At 43.7% G+C, this 23,948-nt stretch overlaps 1 protein-coding gene across 4 annotated transcripts; it reads left to right on the top strand.

Annotated features, from left to right (window-relative positions):
* Window positions 1-724: 724 nt before the first annotated feature.
* On the top strand, window positions 725-20,994 carry si:ch211-152p11.4 (regulator of G-protein signaling 1). 4 transcript variants are annotated; one of them, XM_042012329.1, is made up of 7 exons: window positions 725-1,146; window positions 1,369-1,411; window positions 13,045-13,600; window positions 16,223-16,272; window positions 16,473-16,606; window positions 18,978-19,144; window positions 20,631-20,994. In XM_042012329.1, the coding sequence occupies exons 3-7, from the start codon at window positions 13,100-13,102 to the stop codon at window positions 20,799-20,801; spliced, it is 1,023 nt and encodes a 340-aa protein (XP_041868263.1). In that variant the 5' UTR covers window positions 725-1,146; window positions 1,369-1,411; window positions 13,045-13,099; the 3' UTR covers window positions 20,802-20,994. The 4 variants fall into 4 exon arrangements, with proteins under 4 accessions (XP_041868263.1, XP_041868265.1, XP_041868264.1 ...); XM_042012331.1 differs by having other exon boundaries at window positions 725-1,280; XM_042012330.1 differs by lacking the exon at window positions 1,369-1,411.
* Window positions 20,995-23,948: the final 2,954 nt, after the last annotated feature.

Here is a 23,948-nt window from a genome sequence, read left to right as displayed (position 1 = left end):
CGCAGCAGGTAGATCCAGGACACAGAACAATAGAACATGTAAATTTTAGTCGCCAGATCTTAGATCCACCCCCCTGTATTCCTTCTGTGTCCGAAGCGTTTCAAACCCGGTCATTTTGTTAGCTAGCAGGAAACCACAGCTAGCAGCCTCTGGTTTCCATCAGAAGGTGGAAAAATGCTTTAAATGTCCTGTTTTCTCTTACTGTGAGTAAATTCACATTGAACACACTAGAAAATGTAAATGATTAGCTCCTCCTAAAAGAAAACCACGTTACTTTCAGTGAAAACCAGCGGATAGCAGCCCAGTTCATCCAGGAAGTAGTCAAGTAGTCCTAAGGAACATGTAAGGTGGTCCTTGGAATTATTAAAGTAGTCCTGGGAATTAGTAAATAGAGATGCACCTATCCACTTTTTGGGTTTCTGATCCAGTCCTGATATCTGAAATCTGGATAACATCCAAACATCACCCAAAGCTTGATGTTTGCTGTATGGATTCAAATGTTAAATAATAAATCAGTTTTTTAAATAAGATTTTAGAAAAATTTTTAAAAACACGTAAACAGTGTTGAATCAGTGTGAAACAGCAGCCTACACACAGGTTGTAGGAGCCTCCATCACTAACAGGTACGTTACTGCCGCCTGCAGTCAGAATGAGGAAAGCTTCACCTTGAAGACGTCAGGAGGAGGAGGAGGAGTCTCCACGTGAGTTTTCTGTCACTTGCTCTAAGATAAAGGTCATTTTTAACAGATCAGATTATGTTGGTGTTGATCATTTATTTAATTATGGAGAGAAAATGAAGTGTTCTTCTGTCACGGCTGAGGTTGGTTCATCTGGGGATGGAGACAATAAAAAGCGTCTAATTCTGACCGTCTTTGGTTGAAAGTCAGACAAGTTGGGGCAGAGCTGAAGGTGTGGCTGTAGGCTGAGGAGGAAACTTCCAGCTCCTCGTCACGGCTGGAGCTCCTGTATGTCAGGAGGAGGAGGAGGAGGAGGCGAATGAGGAAGAGCAGAGCTGAAGACAAAGCTGGACTTGCTTCCTGGTCGATGAGCTGAGGTGTTTGTGGATCACAGCCGTCAGTTGGAGGATTGTGGAGGAATGTGCGGGGCTGCTACGGAGGAAGCGGAGTAACTGCGGACGGAGAAGAGGTAAACAGGCGCAGCTGACCTGCGACCTCAGGCAGCGTGAAGCCTTCAGACTGAAAATCAGCTTCCATTCAGTCCGATAAACTCAGCAGCTGCTAAAATCTGACCCTCTGTGGCTTTAAAAGCCAATAAAACCGGTACTATTCAATCTTTTTAACGAGTCTTTTCAGCTGAGAAGTAAAAACAGATGACACAAGTTCTCAGGTGATCCGGTTCTGGTTTCAGGTGTGTAGTCCTGGATCAACGTCTCTGGGAAAAACAGTAACAGGTAAAGTATTTTTCTTTCCAGGAACGTAAACTTTTAATGGTTCACGGTACACCCTTCCTGTTCCTTAAAATCAGGTTCAATTGTTATTATTATTATTATTATTATTATTGTTGTTGTTGTTGTTGTTGTTAATATTTGTTGTTAATATTATTTTTACTTGAAATCAGATCTAAACTTTGTAAGTTTTTGTGGATCAGGATTTAAAAACATGTTAAAATTCAGTCACGATTGAAACTAAAAAGAATGAAAAGTTTTTTTTCAGCCCTTCCAAACAAGCCTACCTGTTCAGTCTTTTTTAACTTTAACTTTTCTTGGACTGTCTTTACTTTAACGTTTGGTTTAAGGGGGAGAAAAGTACCATAATGAAATACATAAATACAGCATTGAATAATGATTTAAATATGCCATTTATTTATTAAATGTGAAATAAATTTAAATGTGCCATTAATAATAATGTAAATAAAAACATATGGGCCTATCAATTATTATCTTCAGTGTCAGTTGGCTAGTGAATGCATATTTGAAATTGATTTATAAATTAATAATTAGCTGAATGTTTTTAAGTTATTTTAAATTAATTAAACTGATGTATAAACACATAATTATTTGGCAAATTCTTTCACGTTTCCTGATTTAAATGGTCTCTGTGGCTCATCAGCAGATAGTCACATCTCCTAATAAAGGTTGTCTATAAATCCTCTAACCTGCTAGTCACTGTGATAAAAATGAAGAAGAACAATGTGGTTTTATTTGTAGCCTCCAGAGAAAAGCAATCAAATCCATGGTTAACGTGTCAATTTTAGCCCCGCCCACCAGGAAAATGATTGATTCCCTGCAGCATGGAGATCATTAAATGATTTATTAAATGCTATAAAATATGTTTTAACCTGAAATTAAATTGTTGATATATTTAAAAATTAATTCATGTTAATAAATTAATAACATATTTAATCAATTATCCAATTCTTTGTTTATATATTTTAATGTGGCACTTTTCATCCTCCGTAGAGGGATCTGAGGCGTAGATCTTGGGCTGTTCATGGTCTGATCTTGGGCTGATTGTGCTGGGGCGTACACTCCTGGAAGATCAGCTCCTGTCTTGAATGTTTTCTACCTGTGAACATTAATCTGTAGAATATCCAGGTTATAGCCCTTCTAAGACTGATGGGCAGCAGCAGCTGCTTCTTGCTGATGTCTTTCCTCCTTGGAATCATGTTAACAACTGAAAGACTTCTATAGAAAACTCAGATTAATCAATACGATCAATAAATTGGTCATTAACTGATCCAACATATTTACAACAAGGTCATCTCAACTCACTTTTACAGACACAATTCAGCTCAATCCAGTTCACTGTAGCCCAGTTATATTCCACATAGAACAAACCCACCATGTGGGTCCAGTTCATAATAACTCATATAAACCAGTTCATGGTTCAACAGATGGACCGGATCAAATCTTCTCCTTGATTGAATCCTCCATCCTGAGCTGTATGAGGAGACAGTGGAGAGAAAAACCTCCACCAGGACCAGAACCAGGAAGGAAAAGCTCCACCAGGACCAGAACCAGGAAGGAAAAGCTCCACCAGGACCAGAACCAGGAAAGAAAACCTCCACCAGGACCAGAACCAGAAAGGAAAACCTCCAACAGGACCATAACCAGGAAGGAAAACCTCCACCAGAACCAGAAAGGAAAACCTCCATCAGGACCGGAACCAGGAAGGAAAAGCTCCAATAGAACCAGGAAAGAAAACCTACATCAGGACCGGAACCAGGAAGGAAAACCTCCATCAGGACCATAACCAGGAAGGAAAAGCTCCAATAGAACCAGGAAAGAAAACCTCCATCAGGACCGGAACCAGGAAGGAAAACCTCCATCAGGACCGGAACCAGGAAGGAAAACCTCCATCAGGACCGGAAACAGGAAGGAAAATGTCCATCAAGACCAGAACCAGGAAGGAACACCTCCATCAGGACCAAAACCAGGAAGGAACACCTCCAACAGAACCAGAATCTGGAAGGAAAACCTCCATCAGGACCAGAACCAGGAAGGAAAACCTCCATCAGGACCAGAACCAGGAAGGAAAACCTCCATCAGGACCAGAACCAGGAAGGAAAACCTCCCCTAGGACGAGAACCTGGAAGGAAAAGCTTCATCAGGACCAGAACCAGGAAGGAAAACCTCCACCAGGACCAGAACCAGAAAGGAAAACCTTCATCAGGACTGGAACCAGGAAGGAAAAGCTCCAATAGAACCAGGAAAGAAAACCTCCATCAGGACCGGAACCAGGAAGGAAAAACTCCATCAGGACCATAACCAGGAAGGAAAAGCTCCAATAGAACCAGGAAAGAAAACCTCCACCAGGACTAGAACCAGAAAGGAAAACCTCCAACAGGACCATAACCAGGAAGGAAAACCTCCACCAGGACCAGAACCAGAAAGGAAAACCTCCATCAGGACCAGAACCAGGAAGGAAAAGCTCCAACAAAACCAGAATAGAAAACCTCCATCAGGACCGGAACCAGGAAAGAAAACCTCCATCAGGACCAGAACCAGGAAGGAAAACCTCCATCTGGACCATAACAAGGAAGGAAAAGCTCCATCAGGACCAGAACCAGGAAGGAACACCTCCAACAGAACCAGAACCAGGAAGGAAAACCTCCACCAGGACCGGAAACAGGAAGGAAAATGTCCATCAGGACCAGAACCAGGAAGGAAAACCTCCAACAGAACCAGGAAAGAAAACCTCCATCAGGACCGGAACCTGGAAGTAAAAACCTCCATCAGGACCAGATCCAGGAAGGAAAACCTCCATCAGGGACAGAACCAGGAAAGAAAAGCTCCAACAGAACCAGGAAAGAAAACCTCCATCAGGACTGGAACCAGGAAGGAAAATGTCCAACAGAACCAGAACCTGGAAGGAAAACCTCCATCAGGACCGGAAACAGGAAGGAAAACCTCCAACAGAACCAGAACCAGGAAGGAAAACCTCCATCATGACCAGAACCAGGAAGGAAAACCTCCATCAGGACCAGAACAAGGAAAGAAAACCTCCATCAGGACCAGAACAAGTAAGGAAAAGCTCCAACAGAACCAGAAAAGAAAACCTCCATCAGGACCGGAACCAGGAAGGAAGACCTCCATCAGGACCGGAAACGGGAAGGAAAATGTCCATCAGGACCAGAATCTGGAAGGAAAACGTCCACCAGGACCAGAACCAGAAAGGAAAACCTTCAACAGAACCAGAACCTGGAAGGAAAACCTCCATCATGACCAGAACCAGGAAGGAAAACCTCCATCAGAACCAGGAAAGAAAACCTCCATCAGGACCGGAACCTGGAAGTAAAAACCTCCATCAGGACCAGAACCAGGAAGGAAAACCTCCATCAGGACCAGAATGTGGAAGGAAAAGCTCCAACAGAACCAGGAAAGAAAACCTCCATCAGGACCAGAACCAGGAAGGAAAAGCTCCAACAGGACCAGAACAAGGAAGGAAAACCTCCATCAGGACAAGAACAAGGAAGGAAAAGCTCCAACAGGACCAGAACAAGGAAAGAAAACCTCCACCAGGACCAGAACCAGGAAGGAAAACCTCCATCAGGACCAGAACAAGGAAGGAAAACACTCCATCAGGACCAGGACAAGGAAGGAAAACACTCCATCAGGACCAGAACCAGGAAGGAAAACCTCCAACAGAACCAGAACCTGGAAGGAAACCTCCATCAGGACCAGAACCAGGAAGGAAAAGCTCCATCAGGACCAGAACAAGGACGGAACACCTCCAACAGAACCAGAACCAGGAAGGAAAACCTCCACCAGGACCAGAACCAGGAAGGAAAAGCTCCATCAGGACCAGAACAAGGAAAGAAAACCTCCATCAGAACCAGGAAAGAAAACCTCCATCAGGACCGGAACCTGGAAGGAAAACCTCCATCAGGACCGGAAACAGGAAGGAAAATGTCCATCAGGACCAGAACCAGGAAGGAAAACCTCCATCAGGACCAGAATGTGGAAGGAAAAGCTCCAACAGAACCAGGAAAGAAAACCTCCATCAGGACCAGAACCAGGAAGGAAAAGCTCCAACAGGACCAGAACAAGGAAGGAAAACCTCCATCAGGACAAGAACAAGGAAGGAAAAGCTCCAACAGGACCAGAACAAGGAAAGAAAACCTCCACCAGGACCAGAACCAGGAAGGAAAACCTCCATCAGGACCAGAACAAGGAAGGAAAACACTCCATCAGGACCAGGACAAGGAAGGAAAACACTCCATCAGGACCAGAACCAGGAAGGAAAACCTCCAACAGAACCAGAACCTGGAAGGAAACCTCCATCAGGACCAGAACCAGGAAGGAAAAGCTCCATCAGGACCAGAACAAGGACGGAACACCTCCAACAGAACCAGAACCAGGAAGGAAAACCTCCACCAGGACCAGAACCAGGAAGGAAAAGCTCCATCAGGACCAGAACAAGGAAAGAAAACCTCCATCAGAACCAGGAAAGAAAACCTCCATCAGGACCGGAACCTGGAAGGAAAACCTCCATCAGGACCGGAAACAGGAAGGAAAATGTCCATCAGGACCAGAACCAGGAAGGAAAACCTCCATCAGGACCAAAACCAGGAAGGAACACCTCCAACAGAATCAGAACCTCGAAGGAAAACCTCCATCAGGACCAGAACCAGGAAGGAAAAGCTCCAACAGAACCAGGAAATAAAACCTCCATCAGCACCGGAACCAGGAAGGAAAACCTCCATCAGGACCAGAACCAGGAAGGAACACCTCCAACAGGACCAGAACCAGGAAGGAACACCTCCAACAGAACCAGTACCTGGAAGGAAAACCTCCATCAGGACCAGAACCAGGAAGGAACACCTCCAACAGAACCAGTACCTGGAAGGAAAACCTCCATCAGGACCGGAAACAGGAAGGAAAATGTCCATCAGGACCAGAATCTGGAAGGAAAACGTCCACCAGGACCAGAACCAGGAAGGAAAAGCTCCATCAGGACCAGAACAAGGAAGGAACACCTCCAACAGAACCAGAACCAGGAAGGAAAACCTCCATCAGGACCAGAACCAGGAAGGAAAAGCTCCATCAGGACCAGAACAAGGAAGGAAAACGTCCATCAGGACCAGAACAAGGAAGGAAAAGCTCCAACAGGACCAGAACCAGGAAGGAAAACCTCCATCAGGACCAGAACAAGGAAAGAAAACCTCCATCAGGACCAGAACAAGGAAAGACAACCTCCATCAGGACCAGAACAAGGAAGGAAAGCTCCAACAGAACCAGGAAGGAAAACCTCCATCAGGACCAGAACAAGGAAAGAAAACCTCCATCAGAACCAGAACAAGGAAGGAAAAGCTCCATCAGGACCAGAACAAGGAAGGAAAACGTCCATCAGGACCAGAACAAGGAAGGAAAAGCTCCAACAGGACCAGAACCAGGAAGGAAAACCTCCATCAGGACCAGAACAAGGAAAGAAAACCTCCATCAGGACCAGAACAAGGAAAGACAACCTCCATCAGGACCAGAACAAGGAAGGAAAAGCTCCAACAGAACCAGGAAGGAAAACCTCCATCAGGACCAGAACAAGGAAAGAAAACCTCCATCAGGACCAGAACAAGGAAGGAAAAGCTCCATCAGGACCAGAACAAGGAAGGAAAACCTCCACCAGGACCAGAACAAAGAAGGAAAAGCTCCAACAGGACCAGAACCAGGAAGGAAAACCTCCATCAGGACCAGAACAAGGAAAGAAAACCTCCATCAGGACCAGAACAAGTAAAGAAAACCTCCATCAGGACCAGAACCAGGAAGGAAAACCTCCATCAGGACCAGAACAAGGAAGGAAAACACTCCATCATGACCAGAACAAGGAAGGAAAACCTCCATCAGGACCAGAACCCGGAAAGGAAAACGTCCATCAGAAAGTCAGATATTTCTACATGGCGAGTAAAGAGCAGAGGAGCTCGGTGCCTCGCACCGCCTTGTTTATGTGAGATGTTACCGTGAGTGAAGCATGATCTGAGGTCTTCTAACCAGCTACTGCTGGAGTTACCCAGGTCCAGATTTAAACTCCGGGGTGACGGAGCCTTTTCAATTGCTGCACCCAGGCTCTGGAATAAGCTCTGCATCACGGCCTTTTTAAATCTAAACCTATTCTATTCTATTCTATTCTACAGTCATTTAGCAGACGCTTTTATCCAAAGCGACTTACATTTGAGAGGAAGAACAAACCTAAAACTTATTAAGTTAGGATGGTGTTTAACGCCCAGTTGAGTGACGACACTTCTATTTGAATTTTTCTCTTTTTATTTTTTGTGCTTTTATTACTCATCTTTCTTTTACTTATGTACTTATTTTCTGGTGTGTTTTCAGTTTTAATCGGTTGTAAAGTACTTTGGTTTACCAGTGGGTTGTTGTAAAGTCCTATATAAAAAACATTTACATCATGGGATGTCCCCCGGGAGTCTCAGCCTCTAGCAGCAGGACTAAAGAGATGAATCAGGATCACCAAGCCAGACCTGCTATAAGATTTATAAAAGTTTTAAGTCTAGTCTGAAAGATAGATAGTCTGCTTCCTGAAACCAAACTGTGAGCTGGTTCCACAGAGAGGGCTCTAAAACTACTTTTAGAACCTCTAGGAACCACAAGTAAACCTGCCGTTTGAGAGTGAAGCTCTGATGGGAAAATCAGGAACTCTGATCTTTAAGATCTGGTGGAGCTTGGTCACTAGTAGCTTTATATTCTCGATTTAACAGGGAACTGAAGAGAAGATAAAACGAGAAATATGATCTCATCAGAGCCCTCGCTGCAGCATTTTGGATCAGACAAACTTTTCTTTTGAGTCCTTAAATGATTTTTTTACACCCATAAATCCCTGAACCTTTTCAATGAAAAACTAAATGCGTGTATTGATTTATTTATGTTAATGAAGAGAAATTTAAAAGCATCCATGCATTCCTTAATGGCAGCTGCTCCCACTCATACAGCTGATAATAACAGTCTTTCATACGTTGACCCATTTTTTTAATTGTCTAATTTCATCTCATATTAACCCCAATCTCTCTGACTTATTCCCCGGGCTGTCTTCTGCAGTGCTGAAGATTTATATATAACACTTCTAGGGAACACATCTCTGAGGAAATTATGAAAATAGTGATACTTTAGCAAAAATTTCTCTTGAAGTTAAAGATAAAGCGTGCAAAGAAAACACACACAGTCTTGTCGTGTTAGAACTGTTGAGACGAGGAGCTGTTTTTAGTCTGGGGAGTAGAAAATATTCTAGAAGAGAACTCTCCTCCCAGTGATGGTGATATGATGGACGTGCTTCAGATCATATCCGACAGAGTTAATGTTTGTGGTGGATTTCATTAGAGTCTCTCCTATCCACAGTGACCCAGAGACGTTCTGCATCACTGATGACACTCCTATGAAAATGGCTTCTCTAAGTGATCTGATCACTGATGGATTTAGATGTCAGCTGTGCTGCTACTCTTACATACCAGCACACTGTAAAAGAAAATTCCTCATCAACCCATATTTTTGTCCCAACCGCACATAAACAACATATCAGATGTTGAAACTGAGACATGATGTTCAACCCGAGGCCTGGCGGGGATTGAACATCACAATGGACAGAGCCCCCAAACCCACATAATTCGACCACCCAGATCCGCCGCCTTTGCTGAGCACCTGTTTCAGCCACAGCACACCAAGCATAGATCGATCGATCAACCTTTTCATGGAAAAAAAGCTGATTTTGAATTAATTAGGTTCATTGGCAGCAGGTCAGTAACATGACGGTATAAAGAGCATTTCAGAGAGGCAGAGTCTCTTAGATGGAAAGATGGACAGAGGTTCACCAATCTGAGACAAACTGGGTCTCAAAATTGTGGAACAATTTCAAGAAAATGTTTTTCAACATAGAATTGTGAAGATTTTGAAGATCCCACCTCCTACAGTGTAAAATATTAACACGAGAATCAGAGAATCAGGAGGAATCTCTGTGTGTATGTGACAAAGCTGAAGGTGAAACTGGAGGCTGGTTCTCAGACAGCACTGCATTAAAAACAGAAATGATTCTCTACTGGAAACCAGTACATGGACTCAGAAAACTTGTGAACAGGATCCAGAACCAGCTTCTCCCGTCTTCTCTGGACCAAAGCTCAGCAGCTAGAATCCTGCATCAGACCAGAATGGGACAACATTCCTCTCCTAAAACTCCAGCAACTGGTCTCCTCACTTCCCAGACGTTTCCAGACATGTTAGAAGAAGAAGATGCTACACCATGCTGAACACCACCCTGGACCTACTTTTTACACCATGCTGAACACCACCCTGGAACTACTTTTTACACCATGCTGAACACCACCCTGGAACTACTTTTTACACCATGCTGAACACCACCCTGGAACTACTTTTTACACCGTGCTGAACATCACCCTGGAACTACTTTTTCCACCATGCTGAACATCACCCTGGAACTACTTTTTACACCATGCTGAACATCACCCTGGAACTACTTTTTACACCATGCTGAACATCACCCTGGAACTACTTTTTAGACCGTGCCGAACATCACCCTGGGACTACTTTTTACACCGTGCCGAACACCACCCTGGAACTACTTTTTCCACCGTGCTGAACACCACCCTGGAACTACTTTTTACACCATGCTGAACATCACCCTGGAACTACTTTTTACACCGTGCTGAACATCACCCTGGAACTACTTTTTCCACCATGCTGAACAGCACCCTGGAACTACTTTTTCCACCATGCTGAACACCACCCTGGAACTACTTTTTACACCATGCTGAACATCACCCTGGAACTACTTTTTACACCGTGCTGAACATCACCCTGGAACTACTTTTTCCACCATGCTGAACATCACCCTGGAACTACTTTTTACACCGTGCTGAACATCACCCTGGAACTACTTTTTCCACCATGCTGAACACCACCCTGGAACTACTTTTTACACCATGCTGAACACCACCCTGGAACTACTTTTTACACCATGCTGAACACCACCCTCGAACTACTTTTTACACCGTGCTGAACATCACCCTGGAACTACTTTTTCCACCATGCTGAACACCACCCTGGAACTACTTTTTACACCATGCTGAACATCACCCTGGAACTACTTTTTACACCATGCTGAACACCACCCTGGAACTACTTTTTACACCGTGCTGAACATCACCCTGGAACTACTTTTTCCACCATGCTGAACATCACCCTGGAACTACTTTTTACACCATGCTGAACACCACCCTGGAACTACTTTTTACACCATGCTGAACACCACCCTGGAACTACTTTTTACACCATGCTGAACACCACCCTGGAACTACTTTTTACACCATGCTGAACACCACCCTGGAACTACTTTTTACACCGTGCTGAACATCACCCTGGAACTACTTTTTCCACCATGCTGAACACCACCCTGGAACTACTTTTTACACCATGCTGAACATCACCCTGGAACTACTTTTTACACCGTGCTGAACATCACCCTGGAACTACTTTTTCCACCATGCTGAACATCACCCTGGAACTACTTTTTCCACCGTGCCGAACATCACCCTGGGACTACTTTTTACACCGTGCCGAACATCACCCTGGAACTACTTTTTCCACCGTGCTGAACACCACCCTGGAACTACTTTTTCCACCGTGCTGAACATCACCCTGGAACTACTTTTTACACCGTGCTGAACATCACCCTGGAACTACTTTTTCCACCATGCTGAACACCACCCTGGAACTACTTTTTCCACCATGCTGAACATCACCCTGGAACTACTTTTTACACCGTGCTGAACATCACCCTGGAACTACTTTTTCCACCATGCTGAACATCACCCTGGAACTACTTTTTACACCGTGCCGAACATCACCCTGGGACTACTTTTTACACCGTGCCGAACACCACCCTGGAACTACTTTTTCCACCGTGCCGAACACCACCCTGGAACTACTTTTTCCACCGTGCTGAACACCACCCTGGAACTACTTTTTACACCATGCTGAACATCACCCTGGAACTACTTTTTACACCGTGCTGAACACCACCCTGGAACTACTTTTTCCACCATGCTGAACACCACCCTGGAACTACTTTTTACACCATGCTGAACATCACCCTGGAACTACTTTTTACACCGTGCTGAACATCACCCTGGAACTACTTTTTCCACCATGCTGAACATCACCCTGGAACTACTTTTTACACCGTGCCGAACATCACCCTGGGACTACTTTTTACACCGTGCCGAACACCACCCTGGAACTACTTTTTACACCATGCTGAACACCACCCTGGAACTACTTTTTACACCATGCTGAACATCACCCTGGAACTACTTTTTCCACCATGCTGAACACCACCCTGGAACTACTTTTTACACCATGCTGAACACCACCCTGGAACTACTTTTTAGACCGTGCTGAACATCACCCTGGAACTACTTTTTCCACCATGCTGAACACCACCCTGGAACTACTTTTTACACCATGCTGAACATCACCCTGGAACTACTTTTTAGACCGTGCTGAACATCACCCTGGAACTACTTTTTCCACCATGCTGAACATCACCCTGGAACTACTTTTTACACCGTGCCGAACATCACCCTGGGACTACTTTTTACACCGTGCCGAACACCACCCTGGAACTACTTTTTACACCATGCTGAACATCACCCTGGAACTACTTTTTCTACCATGCTGAACATCACCCTGGAACTACTTTTTACACCGTGCCGAACATCACCCTGGAACTACTTTTCCAGACGTGTTGCTGCATCAGATTCAGTATCAGCTCACATTTTCAGTATGATATGTTGTTTATGTTCTACTGGGAATAAAAATGTGGGTTGATGAGATGTGGAAGTTGTTGAATTATGTCTTTATTAATATTTTACACTATATTAATATTTTCCTGACTTCTACCAAAGCCTTTGTAAGGGGCTGACAACTTCATAGACAGCTAATAAGAAACATAAAGCATCAGAGGCAAGGCAATTTAGTTTGTATGGTACATTTAATGTACAAGACAATTCAAAGTACTTTGTAAAAAACATTAAAAGCTTTACAGTGGGGTGTGGGAAACATTAAAAGGTGCATTAAAAAACAAACTTAAAAAAGGAAATAGAAAAAGCTAAAATAAAATGCAAGAAATAAAAATTACAGTGTGAGACATTAACAGTTGTTCTGATAAAAAAGCAGCAAATAGAAAAGTTTTTAAGCTTGATTTTAAGAAGCTGAGAGGTGCAGCAGACCTGCAGGTTTCTGGGAGTTTGTTCCACATGTGAGGAGCATAAAAGCTGAACGCTCCATGTTTAGTTCTGACTCAGAACAGAAAGTAGACCTGACCCTGATGACCTGAGGCATCCTGAATGGATTTTAGCCCTAAACCATTCACCATCAGCAGGGTTTTTAAGTCAAGCCAATGTAAAGTTCTGATGACTGGACTTTATGTTCCACTTTCTTTAGTGGGGACTTGAGCAGCAACATTTAGCTAGAAACTAGACTTCCTACAGGACTGCACACAGAAACCAGGACTTCTGAAGCTTTGCTCCCTTTCTTACTTTTTACTTGTCTTTTTCACTTTTTTGCAGAGTTTTCTTTTATCACCATTTCCATCACTTTTCATACATCACATACCCAACAACCATGCGTAGATTCAGCTCTGAGGGATCCCTCCTGGATCTGGATTTCCTTCCATGGAAAAAGATGGGACTTAAGAACCCAGATCACCAGAAGAACCCGGAGTCTGCCATCTACATACCTCAACTGGGGTTTGATGGCTCTAACAGAGAGTCAGTGGGCTTGACCCCCACCATTCAGGAGCCAAACATGAGTTGCAGTGAGGTGAGCAGTAAAGAGCTGAACAAGGAGCAGAGCTTCAGTGCAGAGAACCTGGAAAAGCTGGAGAGACTGGAACAGAACCGCCTCAGAGTGTGTGCTATCAGTGAAGGCTGCAGGGCATACAGTGACAGCCAGCTGTCGCCGGCCGCCCAGAACAGCACTGCGTGTGTGGCGAAAAAAGACCTTCCTCTTCCTCCATCTCCATCATCCTCCTGCAACTCCTCCTGCTTTAACTTCCAGCATGGCCACCAGGATAGACCCCGCCTGTCCACCGCCAAGCTGCACCTCAAGAGCCTGTTTGGACAGGTGGGAAACTTTAAAGTTTGAGTTTATGCCATTTTAAGAGCTTACCAGTAAAATAAGAGCATAGTGACAAATAAATAATGAAAACTCCACATTTTTCTTTGTTTTACATGAAGTACAAGTACTTTATACATGTACATTATTTACATATATAAACGTACATTATCTTTTTGTAGATGTTTTAGGCATATTTTTCTACAAAGAGGAGCTTTAACTTAACTTATATAAACCATTGGAACATGTTCTGAGAGCAGTCCAGTGTAGTGAAGACCTGACAGTGTTAGAAATGTCCACACTGACCCCGAGGGAGACAGAAGAAAACCTGTCACAGGAGGAAACTTCCAGCAGAACCAGAGTCGAGGTGGTTGTCTAAGTTGAGAGGAAAATGAGAAACACCAGGCAGTAAACAGAGTCTGGGTTGGTGCGGTCAGTCACCTCAGAGCAGAAACATGCAGAGAGCTACACCCACAGAGAGAGGAGAAACACCAGCTACAGCAAAGCAACCACACCAGGAGAGTCAGAGCATGGAGGAGCCCAGTGCATCATGGGACATCCCCTCAGCCTATAGCAGCAGAACTAAAGGGATGGATGAGGGTCTCCAAGCCAGACTTACTACAAGGTTTATTAAAAAGAAAAGTTTGAAGCCTGATCTGAAAGGTAGTGAAGGCCTCTGCCCCCTGAAGCCAAGTTAGAAACCGGCTCCACTGAGAGGGTCCTGATAACTGAAGGGTCTGCTTCCTGAAGCCAGGCTGGGAGGGGTCTGAAGACTTTCACCCCTCACAGTAATGGTAGCGATGAAACCCTCTGACACTCATGTAACAATGGCAGCAGTGTGGTTCTGGTTCTGGTTCTGGTGGGACGCTGGTCAGCTGAGGTCTCGGGTGGCTTCTTCACCACTTAAATGGTAGAAATTCATTTCAACCGGTTCATGCAGCTGAACTAAAGTCCCAGCTGTGAGAAAACTGACAGCTGACCAACCTAGTTAATAAAGATTGTAAAAATGTTTATTTTATTTATGGAACTTTTATTTTACCAGGCAAAACACTGAGTACAAGTGGCAGAAACCTCTTGTGAGTAAAGGAAGGAGAAAAAATGAAAGCAGAACAATAACACACATTTAAGTTTCAGTACATCATTAGAAATATAAAAGCAGTGTTAGATTGTGGAAAAACATTTACAAATGCCACTAAATTGCGTTTAGGTTGCCTTTTAAAAAATCCAGTTTAACATTTTGTTCTAACAACTGTCCAAAGCTAGACTTGGTTTCGGGATGTGTGGCGTGATAAGATGTGAAGACCATGTGATGGACCGGGCTCCAGATACTGGCTGCAGAAGATGTTTTAGATACAGAGGGGAATGACCTTGGAGTGTTTTTATAGATGAGGGTGAACCAATGAAGACTATGCACAAGGAACCTGAGAATAAAGTAAGAAAAGCTGTGATTGAAGCATTTGTGACAAGTTGTGTGTAGGAGTGGTAGGTAGGGTTTAGTTGCTTTGCTTGCATGCCGGTAGATTGCATCACTGTTGTCAGGTAAGGGAGGACGGTGTTTTAGACAATCATACATTCACCAGCATGGTATAGCTTACAATTCCTACAAGATGGACTCCATTAAGGAGGTGGCAGACAGACGGATGCTGGCCAAGCTAACATCCATCATGAGCAGCTCCACCAGCTGCTGCAGTGGCTTTGAGCAGCAGCGTCAGTGCAAGGTTGCTACACCGCAGTGCAGGAAGGAGTAATAACGCAGGTCTTCCTGCCCACAGCCGTCAGACCGTATAACAGCTCCATATAACCCCATATGTGCTGCCGTGTCACTTCCTGTCAATCCCATCACCCTTTCTGCCACCTCATCTAACCCCTTTTTCCCACCACTTTTTTCTGCAATTATATGTAACTATAATTGCATTATAAATATGAGCTGCATGGTGGTGTGGCCTCACGGTGGTTCGAGCATGGTCGCTGGTTCGATCCTCGGCTGGGGCAGAGGTTGGAACAGTGGTCTTTCTGTGTGGAGCATGTTCTCCCCGTATATGCGTGGGCTCTCTCCGGGTATTCCAGCTTCCTCCCATCGTCCAAAGACATGTTAGGTTCACTGGCCTCTCTAAATTCTCCTGAGGACTGAGTGTGAGTGGTTGTTTGTCTCTGTGTTGGCCCGGCATTGGACTGCCGACCTGTCCGGGGCGTACTCTGCCCTCGCCTGTTAAGTGCTGGGATAGGCTCCAGCTGCCACCACGCTGAATTAGACAAAATGGCACAGAAAGTGAGTTAATATAAGTAAATTATTTTTTTTAAATAGTTTTCAATAAAACTTGCTGTAGATAATTTATATTGTTATTGGCCCTTTGTGTGTGTGTGTGTGTGTGTGTGTGTGTGTCCTCTTTTTCCCTGGAACTGTCATTCATACTCTTGCTGCTGTGGCATGCAAATTTCCCCACTGAGGGTTCAATAAAGTCTCATGTTTATTAAATAAATAAATACTTATGATAGCACTATGAGTCAAAAGTTTGGACACACTTTACTTTAAATCTAATGATGTAAACTTTGCAGTCCCCTAGCTGGATGGACTATATTTCTCTAGGAGCTGGTGGAGGATCTCCTCGTAAACTCTGCTTTCTATTACAGAGTCCTCACTCCTCACACTCCAACCTGCTTCATGCAGATCAGAAGGACAGGTGAGAGCCTTGCTGGGTTTCTGTCGCTAACTCTTAGATGCTAGAGATGTTTGAATTGATTTGATTCTGAAGGAGCACCAGGACCTGAAATCTTCCTGTTATCGGCCTCCTGCACTGTGTCTTGGTATGTGATGTGTAGACATGATCTCTTTGTCCTGATATATTCTCCCTCCATGTCCTCCTCTGAATCTGGACCTCAGTGCTAGAGAGAGAAGGTCTCGTATGCTCTTCATGCGTCAGTGGAGTCAAGTGGGCCACAGTAAGAAGAGGAAGATTGGTCGGGATGAGCTGGAAAAGTGGGCTGAGTCCTTAAATTCTCTGCTGGCCAGCAACAGTAAGTTCAGCCTTTATCTTTACTGATGAAAAATGTGTTGAGACATTTATTTTCCTTCTAAATCAACAGCAGTGCAGACATTAGGGAGCTGTCCTTTCCACGTCAGGGTTATTCCTGGGAGCATTTCCATGTTTGTTTTAGCCATTCTGATTGGAATCGTTAAAGTAAAGAAAAACATTTACCGAGCTGGAATCTGTGTAGGTTGGTGGGATAAGTTATTAGACGGCTGAGATGGATCTTCAGTAAACACAGGTTCCAGTCTTCTGCAGTGTAGATGATTTAAGACAAACAGTAATGCTTCCCTTTTCTTGGAGAAAAAAAGAACTGAAGTCAGATTGTCCACAGTAGATCTGATTTACATGTCATGGATGCTCCACATGCCACTTTCATTGAGGTTCTGGTGTGACGTTTAAACTCTACATATGACTGATGACCACTCCTGCCTTGGACAAATGTTTGCACAACAAAAAAGTCCAAATCTGGTTCTTCCTGCTTTTATCTGTCTATACACACCATCTGTTTACAGCTGAGTAGCATCCCCTCTTCTTCTAACATGTCTGGAAACGTCTGGGAAGTGAGGAGACCAGTTGCTGGAGTTTTAGGAGAGGAATGTTGTCCCATTCTGGTCTGATGCAGGATTCTAGCTGCTCTACAGTCCTGGAGCTTTGTTGCTGGATCTTTTGTTTCATGATGCTCCAAAGGTTTTCTATTTGTGAAAGGTCTGGACTGCAGGCAGGCCAGTTGTTAGGTATTAGTATTTTTTGTGTAGCAGTTCTTTTCTAGTGGTTTGGACTGGTTTCATGAGGAGAAAATGTGTGGGGTTTCTGTAAAAGAAGCAGCATTGTGGTGTCCTGGGGACATGAACACCTCATCGGTGAGATGGCTGGTGGGTGGATGTGGAGGCCAGCTTCTGAGGACAAGCCGGATGGAATTCCGCAAGAGGTTTTGGATTAAAGTAGTACACTCTATGCAAACCAGCACCAATTTTGCTTTCGAGAAACCCACCTTTAAATAAAACCTGAACTGCAACAAAGCTGACAGGGCTCGCCGCCAAAGAGGCCCGGAACCGGACTGCCAAGCACTGTGGGACTCCAGCTGCCGGAGACCCACCAAGCAGGTTAGCGACCACCTTATCTGCCAACTCATGAAACCAGTACCAGTCACCTTTGGCTTATCCTATTGTCCTTAGTTGACCCAATAGTATGAATGCTAAGTTACTGCAGGCTTTTGAACATGTCCAACAAGCTGGACGCTCCCGGTCCTCTTTAGTCTACACGACACAGCTAATGGATGGAATATGAGGTGCAGGCACCTGGACTGTCCCATGAATTTGTCCTGCAGTGTTGGGGGAGGTTGTAATGATGTGGCAGGTAGATCTGTGCCAGTATTTACAGTTGCATTCAAAAAGCTATGGTTAGATGTCTACATGTCCTTCGTCCATCCAATAGTTGGATTATCAGAAGTTGTTTTCCTTTGGAGGAGTCAAATCCTTTCAGAGGAATTGTTCCCTTCCAGAAGAGGGAACTCAGCTGGGTGGTGGGAGAAAAGCGGATACCTAAGCTGTCGTCCATGTTGGAGAACATCTTCCACCCTTTCCAGAACAATCTGACAGCACTGCAGAGCTCCTTCAGCGACAGGAACGCTATCGCAGAGGAGTCGTTTTCCTCCAGAGGAGCTGCGTTCACATCGTTCATCAGAAAAAATGAATCTGCTGACCACAGGGGAATGTCATGCTGAAATATTCAGGTCTGTGCATGCTTTGTAGACGTAAATACTGGATCACCTCTATCCTGACCAAGCATGGAGAAGTTCCATCTCTGGAGGGGGATTCACTCTGTCAAGGAAAGTGAACCACAGTATCGACCTGAACCCTGAGCATCATCCTGAACTGTGATGGACATACTGTAAGAGCTGAGATCAGTTTAGATTTAAAAAAGGGTTGATGCTTGAAGATACCACCACAGGGCACAGATACAAGACAGAACCAGCTGTTGGACAAACAAAATAAACTATCACTGATCACCAAACACCCGATGAGGTTTGTTAATGTTTTGTTTCTTCTTCCTGTCACACCTGAACACACCTGAAAGTCTTTGTCTTCAGCCCTGAGGGATTTTATGTTCTGTCCAGACTCAGGAGGCAGAGTTGGTGGTGTTCTGGTGATGCCACCAGCCTCAGGACTTCATCTATCCGGGTGACTCGACCTCCTTCTCAGCTCCATGCTAACTCCAGTCCTCTGCAGATGACATGTCAGAACGGTGTCACCTTGTTGTCTTGTGTCAGACTGAAAACTGGCTCAATATTTTCCAGGTTTTCCAGGAATCTGGCTGTTTATGCTGCCCTGGTCTCATGTCTGTCGTGTTGTTTCCAGCTGGTGTGTCGGTGTTTGGAGCATTCCTGCGTTCTGAGTTCAGCGAGGAGAATCTGGAGTTCTACCTGGCCTGTGAGCAGTATAAACAATCCTCTAACAACTTCAGCCTGCAGAGGAGGGCTAAAAACATCTGTACTACTTACATCCTGCCTGGAGCCCCCCGGGAGGTATCACACTTGTCACATGCATATTCCTTTCCAACCTTTTTATTAACCTTTTAACAAAAATGCCTATTTTTCAGCCTCCTGTCTGAAAAAGACATACTCATAATAAATTAAGTATATGGCATTTCTAGGACTTAGTAAAGTAATCCTAGGAATTGATAGTGTTGTACACACAAAAAGATTATCGGACTGTTTTTGTCCCCATTCTCCCCCTACCAAGGATGGGAAATGGCAGATATTGTTAAGTCTTATAAGATGATCCTACAGGATTGTCCTGTGGTCAGAGGTGTGTTAAGACTTTTTTCTGACAATCGGCTCAGAAATGGGTTGGGGCTGATCATCACAAGTATTAAACTTGACCAAAAATCTTTATGTGTGATGGGAAAGATGAATCCTGAGTTGTGACTGGATTGTCACGTGGTAAGGAATGTGGCCAATCAGAGAGCGAGCTGACTGGGGATCAAGGACGGATATAAAGTCTGTATTTAAATCATAATCAATATATTAGTGCGGCATGGTTTCTACCAGTTAATATAGTCACCTCCGCTCAGGCTTCTGAAAGTCTGAAATAAGGTTTTCCTAAACAATTTTCCAGTATTTTCACCATCCTTCATCCCTTCAGTCCCTGCTCAGGATGGCATGATGCTTCCACCACCGTGCTTCACTGTGGAAATAAACCCTTGCCGACCCTGAGGTCCTTTGGTACTGGCCTGTTAGTTTTTCTTAAAGTAAGAACTAAAACTTAGGATGAAGCCTGGTTCCATCACTACAGTCCTCGTCTATGGAACAGCCAGCCTGAGGGACTCTGCAGAGACTATTGATGTTTTTTTTTTTTTTTTTTTTGTTAAAAAGATCTTTTTAGCTTAGCTTATAACAAAGTTTTAATTGATTTATTCACTTTTAAATGACTCTATTTACCTTTTACATGGTTTGTATTTTGTATTTTATTTGTATTTTATTTATTTACTTGTTTATTTTAATTCTTTTATTGGTAGTATTTGCTTGACTTGAGCTTTTATTTTTTTTTCTACTCCAGTGTTTTCCTCTCTGCATTGGGAGCTATGCCTGCTCTGGCTGCATGGTCGTTGCCGTGGGGATTGTACTTGTCAGGGTACCCTGCACTGCAACCTTATGGCTGTGGTGTGGGCCCGGTCTTCCTGATCTGGGTCATTCCCATGGTGACAGCTTTTGTGATCATGGGTTGGGTTGGCTCTTGGTGTGGATAGAACCCCAGGATATCGTTTCCTCACCTAATGCCAAGACATATGTTCGTTTTATACTGTTATTTTTTAGTTAGAGACAGTTCAAAGGATAAGGGGTGTTGGGTGGGACTCGATGTGACAAAATGTGTGTGCTTTTATTTGTTTTGTGATAAACTTTAGACGTGCTTGTATTTTTATTAAACAGTTGTTCTCATCATGTAAAGCACTTTGTGCTGCTCTTGTGCATGAAAAGTGCTTTATAAATAAAATGGGATCTGTTGTTGTAGGTGAACCTGGACAGTAAGATCAGAGATTTGACCATCCAGATGCTGCAGGCGCCCTCGCGCAACTCTCTGCTCCACGCTCAGAAACGCATCTACTCGCTGTTGGACACTGACTGTTACCCACGCTTCCTGCAGTCCAGCATCTACCTCTCCTTACTGCAGGAGGACGACTAGACAAGCGCCTTGCGACTGCAGACAGTTTAACAGCTGCTGTGCTGATGGCGGTTGGACTCTGTTAGACACCTGATCAAGTGGTGAACATTTTAACCTGTCTTGTTTAAAAATAAAATGTTTTCTGAAGAAACTGCTGCTAATAAATTTTATGAAAACTTGAGATCTATATAAACATATATATATATATATATATATATATATATATATATATATAAAATCCTTTTTATTATAAAATATGACAATTCTTTTTTTTTCCTTGCTCTTCCCGTTGTGAGTTTTTTCTTCTTAAAGTTGGCTTCTTGTTTTTCTTTTGGAAAAATCACTTTCTGCACAGTTTTCTCCTCTCATTCTTCATGAGCTGTGAAACTTTGCAGCTCTTTGTAATCATTAAACCTGTGATGTCTTCACGGTTCACTGAGTTTCCTCCTCTGCTCCCGGAGAGCAAAAACAGGCTCAACAGGAACACGCGATCCCTGGTAAAGGTCAGAGCTGCTCACATGACTAACCCGAAGACGCCAAGTTCAGACTCCCACACATCGGCTCCGACTTCAGGAATGTGGCGACGCCGTCATTTGGAAACATCTGATGAGATCTTCTTGCTGTGGTAGTTCTGCACCATGTAGTTCATCACCATGACAACAGCCACCATGATGTGATCACACAGAACTTTTCCATGTGAACTCTGCTCCTGTTTCAAAACATCAGAAGTTTTTTTCAAACACGTTCTTTGTTCTACAAAAGGTTTGAGTCCCTGAAGGTGAACCAATGTGGACCCCTGAGCTCCCCTAACTGCTCCCTGGGCCCCAAAACACGGTGGTCGACTGCTCTCTAGCAGATCTAGAGATGGTTTAAATGCAGAGGCGAGCTTCTTAATCGCAAATAAATAATTGTATACTAATATATTTTTATTAAAACTATAATGCTCACAAATTTGGGATCACTTGCAAACTTCTTTGTTTTCCAGTGGAAAACACATTTTCATGCAATGCACAAACATGAATTCCTTTTACAAATATTAGAATCCATTTCACAAACTATTACAGTCATGTTTTTTTAAAGAATGACCTACATTTTCTGTTTCCAAAATAAGCACATTGCACTTCAAAATACAAAACACTCCTCTCTCACTGTTTTCACATTAATTAAAAACATGGTACAGTTTTCATAAAACAGCTCAAACACAAATACACCGTATCAAATGAGCAGAGAGGACCATGACTGCACAACACAAAATGAAAATAATCTTACACAAAAATTACATTACTGGATTGTAAGTCCAGTAAGTGGCGAAACATCCTCAACTCTATCAACCCAGTCCAGTCGACGATTACAGTCATCTCTACATCTATGTATTGTACACAGTATATACAAACGTTTTACACCTCGTCTGCATCAAGTCTTTGTTCCTGGTCAGGCCACAGATGTCGTCAGCACCACAAGCTTAGTTTTCTCTGGCCAGGCAACATGGAAAGAAAGCCCTAGAGTGTCGGATCCAGCCCTGACATGCATCAGCAGTAGCATCATCACAAGCTAAGGCCATTGACTGCAAGAGATTTTCCCAAATGTATGGCTGCTGCTCGTTTCCATCCAGCTCCATGCAGAGAATTCTTCTTCTACGGGGTTCAGAACGGGAGAATGTGGCGGCAGAAAAGCACAATGAATTGAACATTCATGTTGAACCATTCCCAAATCAATAACCCTCTATGAAAACGAACATTGTTCCAAACCACAAAAAGTGTCTTCTTGCACAGCGCCCTGCTGTGCCCATGCAAGTCGGCCTTGCGAAGTACATCTACATCTGACCTGGGATGTTGACTCTTCTCCTCCTCCTAGCAGTTCATTAGTAAACCGTGTTTTAAGCTTTGACCTGTTGTGTCCTAATTGTGACAGCTGTGTTTCCTAGTGTTCACTTTTTGAATAGTGTGTGAACTGTAAGTATGTTTAAGTGAGCAAAAAAATGTGTCCAGTCTTTTTTTTTTTTTTTAGAGTGCAAAACTTTTGGTAACTGTGTGCAAATCATGAAGTGTTCAAGGTTTTGACAGCAGAGTCCTGTTTTTGAGAAATACGTGCAATCAACTGGTAGCAGTGTGCAGTCAGTGGAATGTCTTATCAATCCAGAAAAACTGTAATCAGGGAGGAAACTTTGCTTTCTTTAGGTTAGTTTAGCGTATGAAAGATCAGCAGTTTATTGTTTTACAGGCTAAAAATGTCCATAAAAAACAAGTTTTTTTTAGAAAGTCTCTCATTGTACTGAAAGACTATAAGACATTAGCCATTAGACCCTGGAAGACAGGGAGAAGGTGGACAGGTCCATGTTTAAGTTGTTTGGATCAAACAGAACATTTATTAGACACAAAAGAAAAGATGCAAAAACAGAGCTTAATACCACCCGTGAAGCTTGGTGGAGGCAGCGTGATGGTAAAAGGTTAAGAGTGGAAGAGACCTTGAGGAAGGAAAACTATCACAGAATATTACACCACCATGCCTTACACTGTTGATAATGTTTGATTAGGGCTGATTTAGTCTGGATAATGACCCTAAACACTCCAAAATGTGTCTGCCATTTTTAAGAAATTAGCAACCAGTGATGGAGTCTGAGCTGCACTGAAATGCTGTGGCAGAAAGTTGACTGATGTGTAGGAAAACGCCATCAAGCAAACATGTGGAGATTTTCCAGGACGAATGAAACAGATCACCATGAAAAACTGACAGAAGACTAAAGGTCTGCCGGTGGTCGCTGCAAAAGGTGTTTCAGTTTTTAAATCAAGGGGACATTTTAAGAACAGATTATTCATTTGCATTAAAATTTCTAACTCGGACAATGTCGGCATGTTCTGCTTATTTGAGCTAATTTCTTGTGTTTCAATGGAAATTCCAAGTGATCCAAACTTTGAGCTGTAGTGCAGCCGCTCTGAGGCCATTCATTCAGAACCGGGTTTACCAGGGATTGCTCCAGGAACAGGTGCATGTTGCTCCCTTCAGCCGCCATCTCATCCTGGTGAACAGAACCAGTCCAAAACCAGTGAGTCAGAGGAAAGGCTCAGAACCAAATCAAACCAGAGACTATGAGCAGCAGGTATTAGTTAACTCAGAAAAGAACCACTCCCCTGGATGCCAGCGTCGGAAAGTCCAAACACACACAGGAAG

This window comes from Melanotaenia boesemani, chromosome 17, assembly GCF_017639745.1.
Source record: "Melanotaenia boesemani isolate fMelBoe1 chromosome 17, fMelBoe1.pri, whole genome shotgun sequence".
Taxonomy (NCBI): domain Eukaryota; kingdom Metazoa; phylum Chordata; class Actinopteri; order Atheriniformes; family Melanotaeniidae; genus Melanotaenia; species Melanotaenia boesemani.
Note: the sequence above shows the minus strand (reverse complement) of the source record. Positions and strands in the feature narration are given on the sequence as shown.